Source organism: Camelina sativa, chromosome 18 (genome assembly GCF_000633955.1).
Source record: "Camelina sativa cultivar DH55 chromosome 18, Cs, whole genome shotgun sequence".
NCBI classification, from domain to species: Eukaryota; Viridiplantae; Streptophyta; class Magnoliopsida; order Brassicales; family Brassicaceae; genus Camelina; species Camelina sativa.
The window spans coordinates 10,136,836-10,145,902 of NC_025702.1; the positions used below are offsets into that span (position 1 = coordinate 10,136,836).

General features: G+C 34.0%; 3 protein-coding genes across 3 annotated transcripts in view; 2 read left to right on the plus strand and 1 right to left on the minus strand.

Annotated features, from left to right (window-relative positions):
• On the plus strand, positions 1,765 to 3,322 carry LOC104761000 (uncharacterized protein At5g50100, mitochondrial). The gene is made up of 8 exons (XM_010484014.2): positions 1,765 to 1,925; positions 2,041 to 2,192; positions 2,306 to 2,413; positions 2,503 to 2,559; positions 2,646 to 2,711; positions 2,814 to 2,874; positions 2,953 to 2,999; positions 3,093 to 3,322. Exons 1-8 carry the CDS (start codon positions 1,802 to 1,804, stop codon positions 3,129 to 3,131), a joined length of 654 nt encoding a protein of 217 aa, XP_010482316.1. The 5' UTR covers positions 1,765 to 1,801; the 3' UTR covers positions 3,132 to 3,322.
• Positions 3,460 to 5,932, plus strand: LOC104760999 (ribosomal RNA small subunit methyltransferase G-like). The gene is made up of 7 exons (XM_010484013.2): positions 3,460 to 3,763; positions 3,977 to 4,169; positions 4,250 to 4,359; positions 4,860 to 4,938; positions 5,016 to 5,083; positions 5,196 to 5,262; positions 5,723 to 5,932. The coding sequence occupies exons 1-7, from the start codon at positions 3,554 to 3,556 to the stop codon at positions 5,833 to 5,835; spliced, it is 840 nt and encodes a 279-aa protein (XP_010482315.1). The 5' UTR covers positions 3,460 to 3,553; the 3' UTR covers positions 5,836 to 5,932.
• Positions 8,789 to 9,067, minus strand: part of LOC104761001 (uncharacterized WD repeat-containing protein all2124-like) — a 4,335-nt gene continuing 4,056 nt past the window's right edge. The window contains exon 2 of the mRNA XM_019240061.1: positions 8,789 to 8,999. Within this exon, the coding sequence (XP_019095606.1) occupies positions 8,789 to 8,999 (211 nt within the window). The remainder of the gene's footprint in view (positions 9,000 to 9,067) is intronic.

Genomic DNA, 9,067 nt, shown 5'->3' on the forward strand with positions numbered 1-9,067 from the left:
TCATCAGGGGTAACGGTGCAGTTATCGTTTCGGACAATGATCCTGAGAGAACTCCAGAGTTAAGCGTACTTATTCTTGAGTATTTCAGGTTGAGTGACCTTTCAGGAAGTGATATCGATTGTCGGAACTGTGCGAGGGAGGACAAAACACAAGGAAATATCTTGTTGTCATTTTTATTGACGTTAAATATGACATATAATCTCATTTAATTGTAAAATTTTAAACCTTAAATCTTTATTTATAAATTCAAATTGCCATATAATATTATTTAACTATAAAATCTAAACACTAAATCCTTATTTATAAACTCAAACCGATGTATAACTTTGTAAAATCAAAATCCAATGATTGGTTATTTTTTTTATATGGATATTATTAATATTTTGTCTTATTTAATTTTATTAGTTAGCCAATTCTAATTGACCAAAAGAAAGAGGTGAATTTAAAGGTTTACCAGTGAGCCCAAATATTTTTCTTTTTTAATATATTATATAAAAACTTATAAATTACAATAAAGTAATTAAGAGATCGGAGTGATGATGATCAATATGAAGATGTGTATATGATTTGATTGTGATTGATACAAAATACCAATAACTTATTCAAACTTGTTTATGACAACTATCCAAGCAAACATATGAAGTGAGTGAGGGTGTTAAAGAAGAGTGAATGATAACAGCTAGTATAGGTCGACTTTTACCTTTGATTTGCAATACATTCAAAGCTTGTATTTAGACTTATATTGCACAACTTAAATATACATAATTTACTTTACTAAGCAAACATAAAGCAAATAATAAGCAAACAATTAGCAAAAAAAAAAAAGTGATGTAAAAGAGAAGACAACAAATAAAAACATAAGGGGTTTCAACCCTTCCCCGTGGAATAGATGCCTGTATCGGTAAACCAATAACCTCGTGTTTCCTTAGAGGTATTATCCATAAGGAACTACAAGATTACGATGGTTAAAGTGCAAACCTCAACTTTAAATTCTTCATGACATTTCTCTCCTCTCTCTTTCCCCATCCTTATCATTGCAATCTTACTCCATTTTGTAGTTTTCTTTGTACATTAATCCTCATTTATAAACTCAAATTAAGTTATAACATCGTTTAATTTGTAAAATCTAGATGATATACAGTTTTTAATAAATCCAACCCGACATTTAATTTTGTAAAATCAAAATTTGTAATATGTTATTAGTTTCTTATATGAATAGTATTAAATTTTAATTTTATTTGTTTTTGCTAGCTTTTATTAGGTGATAAAGTTTAATTGAATAAAATAAGAGAGGGTAAATAAAATGATTCACCACTAGGGATGAATCCAAGTATTTTCCAACAATTAAAATTATCATAAATGTTATTGGGCTTATGATTAATATAGTTTTCAAATAAATAAACATAGAAAAAAAAGTGAAGTAAACTTAATGGGGTCGCCATTTCTTAATGCAAAAGTCACCATCAAACCAGCTATGAAATTAGTACAAAAAAACATGAAAACATCGCAGCTAATAAATTTTTAAAAAACTTGAATTAGCTTAAAAATATATTAAATCCCTCATAAATCATAATATTCCTAGCTCGTTCCTCATGAGCGACCGACCTTGACCCGTACACGGACACGCTCGATGCAACCATTCTCCACGGTTGTCCCAAACGGGCATACAAATAAAAAATTAAAGGAGACAATAATGCCACGTGCACCGCTCCGCACCGTAAAACTTAACGCCTCCGGTATAAATTACCACAACATAACAAAAAAAAAAAAAGCAAAATCAAATTCCATTGAAGAAAAAAAAATGGCAACGAGAGGAGCTGCTGTTGCTGCTGCATCTACAATATGGAAGCACCGAAGAAACCCTTCTCTTCGATCATTATCAAACCATTTCAGTCCCAGTTTCAATCCTAGAATCATCCCTACAGGTACATATTATTACATGCACTGTCCTAAGATAGATTAACATATATATTGGATTCTTTCAGATACAGAACAATTTACATTGATCACGGAATTTTTTTTTTTTTTTTTAACTTGTAGGGTTTAAATATCAAGTTAGGGCGATACAAGGAGGAGCAAGTACTGATCCTGTTATTACAACACCATTGAAGAACAGAGATGATCTCTCAAAACCTCAGAATTGGAAAATCAAAATGCTTTACGATGGTGATTGTCCTCTCTGTATGCGTGAGGTCTCTAATAATATATATATATGACTATGTTTCTTGTTTATGCTGTTATATTCATTCATTTGAAGAGTTTCTTGAAACTGAATTATTTTCTTGTTTATTTTGACAAATTTAAGGTGAATATGCTTCTGGAAAGGAATGAAAAATATGGTACTATTAAGTTTGTGGACATAAGTTCCAGCGATTATTCACCGGAAGATAACCAAGGGCTTGATTACAAAACAGTAAAATTGTTGATATTTTAATATGGTTCAATTTGTTTCATTCTCTGTTTTGGTGTTGAGATTTCGGATTTGATCAAGATCTTTATTAGGTAATGGGGCAAATCCATGCCATTCAGTCTGATGGTAATGTGGTTAAGGGTGTGGAGGTAAGCTTATTGCATCATTGTTAAGTTAAGTCTAATCCATTTCCATTGTTTCTGACTGTATTTACAATTTGGTTTAACGTTTTCAGGCATTTAGGAGACTGTATGAAGAGGTTGGGCTTGGATGGGTTTACTCTATCACCAAATATGAACCAGTAAGCTTCTCTCTCTCTTGCAATATTGAATCCAAGAGAATCTTTCTCGCTCTGTTTGTGTCTTGTTTTGTGTTAATGGGATAACGCGTGATTTACTCGCAGATAGGGAAGTTAGCTGATGCTGTGTATGATGTTTGGGCTAAATATCGTCTTCAGGTCACAGGTATATACAACGACTTGCAAAATGTTTAAACTTTTTGTTAAGCTTATTTGATTATTTATGCGTCGAATTGTTGATTAGGGAGGCCATCTTTAGAAGCTATTCTTGAAGCAAGAAAGAAAGATAAGGTAGTGTACAAAGTAAAACATTCAATTCTATCAATTTCCAACTGCAATCTCTTACTCGGAGAAACCGGTCGACGATGTAACTTGTGTTTGCAGGTTGAGACATGTGGTGAAAGCAAGGCGTGCAAGATGTGAATTCTCTTCACATTGATACTCATTGAATTGTTTACAAACACCAAAACCAGTTTGGAGTTTCATAGTATTCTTCTTTACCTTACCAGCTTTATCTTTATGTGAGTGTGAGCGTTTGTATGTATTTGATACAAAGCCCCTTATATATGAACATTTCACAGCAAATTTGAAACTGTAGAGTCTTCTATTCGGTATTGTTTTCTTGTAAAGGTTAGCCAAGTTTTTTTACTAATGTTATAAAAATACATTTTAGAATATAAGGTTGTAGTATTTATTCCCCCAGAACCACATAATAATGTCTTATACCTAAAGAATTATGTTCATTTTTTTTTGTATAATTAACCAAATCTTATCAACTGGATAAATTAAAACATTACACAACTCCATCATTCCCGCAAATTTGTGGAAAAACCAAAAACAAAAAAATGCAGAGCGTCTCACATGTTTTCTCTCTGGGGCATTTAATCAAACACCTTCCATGCACCAAATCGCACACTTTTCTTCGGAGGAGGTTTCACTCCAACGCCTTCACTAATGTCGCCGCCAGCACAACAACATCATGTTTCAAAAGCCTCAGTCCTAGCCAAAAAGACCAAATCCATCTCTACGTCGACACCCTTCTCCAATGGAACCAGGTCTATCTCTACCTCTCTCTCTCTCTCTTGACCTTTTTGCTGAATTAACTTGTTGGGATCTTTGGAATCATTCTCGAGCATTACTTGTCTGCAAAAGATTCGTGCTTTTCTATCAAATTGAAAGCTTTTAAGCTTATTGCCCACCAAGTGTTCGTTGTAAGTCCTTATGTCAATGGTGCTCTGTGGGTTTGAATTGGCATTGTGAATGTGCAGAAGATGAATCTTACAGCAACTAAAGAAGCTGAAGAAGTAATGGAGAGACATATCGAAGATTCTCTTGCGATATTGCCTCCTATAAAGACGTCTTACAACTTGCATTCCAATGACTTGTTTGATCAAATCAATTTAATTGATGTTGGAAGCGGGGCTGGTCTTCCTGGGTTGGTTCTAGCTATTGCTCGTCCAGGTGCTCCTCATTAGCTTCAGATATGTTTATGCTTGTTATGGTGTTCCAGATTAGTAATAAGCTAAGTTCTTGTATTTCAGATTGGCGAGTTACTCTACTGGAGTCTATAAATAAGCGCTGTGTTTTCTTGGAGCACGTTGTGGATGTCACCGGGCTTACAAATGTGAAAATTGTAAGGGGCAGAGCAGAGGTATAGTTTTATCCTCTTCCAATTTTTGGATGAGTTTCTGTAATAGTTGGTTCACTAGTTTAGTTGGCTACTCCTACTCTTGGATTCGCTAGTATCTATGGTATCTCAACTTAGATGCAGTTTCTGACGTTCTGGAGTAACTCTGTTTTTTGTATGTTTAGCTGACAACTTAACTTAATCCTCTACATGCAAGAAACAGCTGAGAGACTTTCCTGAGATGATAATTTGTTAATGGTTCAATCAAATCCTTGGATTAGACTGTAAAATTGGAGTATATTTGATGTTGATCTGTTAATGAATGTTATTTTCTCGAACTACACTTTTATATAAAGCTTCTGTTGGAAATTATGATTCATGATTGAGAAAAACACTTCTCGTAATCCGGGACTGCTAAATAAATCTCACTCCCTAGCTGTGCTCCTATTTGTGTAATTCTTTTGTGACATAATCGCCAGTAAGGTGACTCTGAATTATATTGTCTTACTTTTGTTATAGAACAGAGTTGTGGGCACGATGTTATGTATAGAGAGAAGTTTGATTTGGCTATTGCAAGAGCTGTTGCGGAGATGAGAGTTTTAGGTATTTTTGTTACAAGTTCAAGCATGGTAGTGCTAGTGGTCAGAGTGAATCTAAGTTGTTTGTTATGATTTTTTCAGCTGAATACTGTCTTCCTCTGGTTCGGGTTGGTGGATTGTTTGTAGCTGCTAAGGGTCATGACCCTATGGTAGGAGTTCTCATTTGTGACATATTGTTTTCGATTTATGTTTTTGAAGCCGTTATGTTTTCTGCATCCGTTCTTTTAACCTAAATGTTTCATGGTTTTGTCAAAAAAACAGGAGGAAGTTCAAAATGCAGAAAATGCAGTTCGTATGTTGGGTGGTTCCATATTACAAATTAGTCCAGGTATGTTTTCTTTTGGCTTATATATATGTTAACAAGTTTAGCTGAAGACACTTACATGTCTGGCATTATATCATAGGAGGGAATAAATACGTTATTGTACTTTATTGAAAGTGAACGTTATAACAATGCTACAGAAGAGGATAACCCTTGTTATCTTGGTTACTCCTGATGCATCTCTTGCTAAGCTGGGAAATGTTTGGTTTCATATAATTATATGCTAGAATAAAACTTTTATTAATAATATAAGCCTACGAAATTCGGGGAAAATAGAAAGCTGTGATATTTGGATGAATTAGTAGACATAAGGTAGAAAAGTGTGGTAAGAGTTTGGAACTACCAGGAAACCTGCAGCGCAATTATGGATAAAATGATTTACATTTCTTGTTTATAGTTTTCGATAATCGGACTTGTCAAATATGCTTGCTTGGAATAAATTTTGCTGTGTCACAATGCGCTGCAGTGGATTCACATAGCCCATACGGACAGAGGACAACGGTTGTTTGTCGTAAAGATCACTCCACCCCAAAAAAATATCCACGTGAAGCAGGTACTCCGTCTAAATTACCATTGTAAATTGTACTCAATCATTTCCTTTAACCTTGATTTGTAAAAAATTAAAAGCAACATTTATATCACTTCACTTGGAGTTCGTTTTCTGCTGCCAGCTTAATATCTGTCTAGCTTATTTGTTTCGAAGAGTTAATGTAGTAGACCTCACCTCTGAATGAATTAGCTTTTCTTTTTCTAGAATTAGTGTTGATTCTTCTTCTTTCTTTTCTTATACGATAATGCCATTTGTTGAGAATCTTTAGTGATGAAATGGGTGCTCAAACTAAAGTTGATAGGTGACCAAACTTGAATGTCATGTGGAGCATAGAGTCAACATTGTACCCATTTTTTTTTTGCATCTTCATTCTTTGGTTAGCCTAAAGAATTGTAGTTGGCATGCAGTCATTTTATTTCGTTCTGAATTTGAGCCGTTGAAAAAGTGTACACAGCAAACAATTCTCGTCTCTTTTTGGTGAGTGCGCTGCTTGTTAACATTGGTGTTGATGTGTTTCATTTTTAGTGGTAATCTGGGAAATGGTAATGTTGAAAATGACTTGGATACCTAACTTATCCATCATGTCTTAGTTATTCAAATTAGGTCAAAATTTAGAGAATATTAAAAAGAAAACAGAATGTTGTAAGTTGTAACCAAAGGAGAGTAGGATCCAGTCATATTTGTGGATGACATCATACATTGTAGCCATGTGCTTTCTTCTTTTTTATTCCTTTCCTGCTCTTCAGTGTTGTTCCCCAATTATTTACTCCATTTGTCTATCGTGTTTTCATAAACCTTTTTTTTTTTTTTGTCTTTTTAGTGGATAGTGTCACGTATTTAAAATCTTAGTATCCGATACTAAAATCAAATTTCGTACCCATATCTACTGTCACACATCACGTGTACTTCAGTCTTACGGTCGTTATTTTGGTCTTTGGATGCTATCGTTGTCTACGGTCATATATATGTTTGTTGTAGTCATGTGGACCAACTAGAGCCATTTATATCCGTTAGTAATGTCCATTAACATATATTACCTGAAAAAAGAATAAAAGCAAAAAAGCTTGAGTTCTCTACTTTGTAGTAGTAGCCTGGTATGGGGTTAAATGATCCACAAGGAACGAATAAGGGGAATAATATATATGTAAACCCTGCTTTTGTCTAAAGCAAATCCTATAAAGAGATGCTTTTTCTCTTAATTATTCTTTAATATACTTTTTGATAGAAATAATACAAGATTAGACAAACTACTTGTCCTACTTTGCATATATNGCAGGTGATTTATGTAGAGAAAATTATGTTAAGATAACTAATATGATTACCCATAAGATAACTCCGTATATTTAAGTCATTTTCTTGTTGATACGATATCATAATAGGTTACCGTACGTGTAAGCTATAACAAAAGTAAAGGATGCGCCAAGTTATTTTTTATTAAGTGCNTCCTTTAACCTTGATTTGTAAAAAATTAAAAGCAACATTTATATCACTTCTCTTGGAGTTCGTTTTCTGCTGCCAGCTTAATATCTGTCTAGCTTATTTGTTTCGAAGAGTTAATGTAGTAGACCTCACCTCTGAATGAATTAGCTTTTCTTTTTCTAGAATTAGTATTGATTCTTCTTCTTTCTTTTCTTATACGATAATGCCATTTGTTGAGAATCTTTAGTGATGAAATGGGTGCTCAAACTAAAGTTGATAGGTGACCAAACTTGAATGTCATGTAAGAGCATAGAGTCAACATTGTACCCATTTTTTTTTGCATCTTCATTCTTTGGTTAGCCTAAAGAATTGTAGTTGGCATGCAGTCATTTTATTTCGTTCTGAATTTGAGCCGTTGAAAAAGTGTACACAGCAAACAATTCTCGTCTCTTTTTGGTGAGTGCGCTGCTTGTTAACATTGGTGTTGATGTGTTTCATTTTTAGTGGTAATCTGGGAAATGGTAATGTTGAAAATGACTTGGATACCTAACTTATCCATCATGTCTTAGTTATTCAAATTAGGTCAAAATTTAGAGAATATTAAAAAGAAAACAGAATGTTGTAAGTTGTAACCAAAGGAGAGTAGGATCCAGTCATATTTGTGGATGACATCATACATTGTAGCCATGTGCTTTCTTCTTTTTTATTCCTTTCCTGCTCTTCAGTGTTGTTCCCCAATTATTTACTCCATTTGTCTATCGTGTTTTCATAAACCTTTTTTTTTATTTTGTCTTTTTAGTGGATAGTGTCACGTATTTAAAATCTTAGTATCCGATACTAAAATCAAATTTCGTACCCGTATCTACTGTCACACATCACGTGTACTTCAGTCTTATGGTCGTTATTTTGGTCTTTGGATGCTATTGTTGTCTACGGTCATATATATGTTTGTTGTAGTCATGTGGACCAACTAGAGCCATTTATATCCGTTAGTAATATCCATTAACATATATTACCTGAAAAAAGAATAAAAGCAAAAAAGCTTGAGTTCTCTACTTTGTAGTAGTAGCCTGGTATGGGGTTAAATGATCCACAAGGAACGAATAAGGGGAATAATATATATGTAAACCCTGCTTTTGTCTAAAGCAAATCCTATAAAGAGATGCTTTTTCTCTTAATTATTCTTTAATATACTTTTTGATAGAAATAATACAAGATTAGACAAACTACTTGTCCTACTTTGCATATATTTTATATGCTATTTGCTCCAATATAATATCCTGACTTCTTTAACAAAGATATTTACCTACTTGGTTTTGATAGATTCTGATTGTCCGTAATTGTATTTGTCAAAACATGTATTAATAAGAACGCAGGACTCGTTGTCAAATCAAATATTATAGTGTGATACAAGTCCTCTTCTTATCCAACTAGCATAGTACAACATCACACATTACACACTTGTTCACCTATTATCCCTAAAGATAAACTCACACAAAAACCCGTCAACTTATCAATATAGGAAAAAGAAACAAACCAAAATTGAATGATAAAGTAACTCTTTTATGAGGTTGGCACAAAAATCTGCCAAACCTTAACTTGAGAGTCAAGTCCTCCACTATAAATATGATAAGAAGTCTCTGATGGTTTACTGGAGTCACGAATTGCTCCGGTCAAGCACTTAACCGGTCCTCTGTGTCCCTCTAACACAGCCAAGCACGAATAATCCGTCGCAGAACATTTCCATAGCCTCACCGTCTTATCTGCAGACCCACTACAAAGTATGTCCGAAACAACCGTGAGGCATAGAACAGCCTCTGTGTGACCTCTTCGCATTCCAGC

Bases quoted from the DNA above. Each gene is read 5' to 3' on its own strand.
- LOC104761000 (XM_010484014.2), top strand. From the start codon at position 1,802: ATGGCAACGAGAGGAGCTGCTGTTGCTGCTGCATCTACAATATGGAAG. The intron at 2,560-2,645 runs GTAAGCTTATTG...TAACGTTTTCAG, and splicing joins ATGTGGTTAAGGGTGTGGAG to GCATTTAGGAGACTGTATGA. The intron at 2,712-2,813 runs GTAAGCTTCTCT...ATTTACTCGCAG, and splicing joins CTATCACCAAATATGAACCA to ATAGGGAAGTTAGCTGATGC.
- LOC104760999 (XM_010484013.2), top strand. From the start codon at position 3,554: ATGCAGAGCGTCTCACATGTTTTCTCTCTGGGGCATTTAATCAAACAC. The intron at 4,360-4,859 runs GTATAGTTTTAT...GTTATAGAACAG, and splicing joins TTGTAAGGGGCAGAGCAGAG to AGTTGTGGGCACGATGTTAT. The intron at 5,084-5,195 runs GTAGGAGTTCTC...TCAAAAAAACAG, and splicing joins CTAAGGGTCATGACCCTATG to GAGGAAGTTCAAAATGCAGA.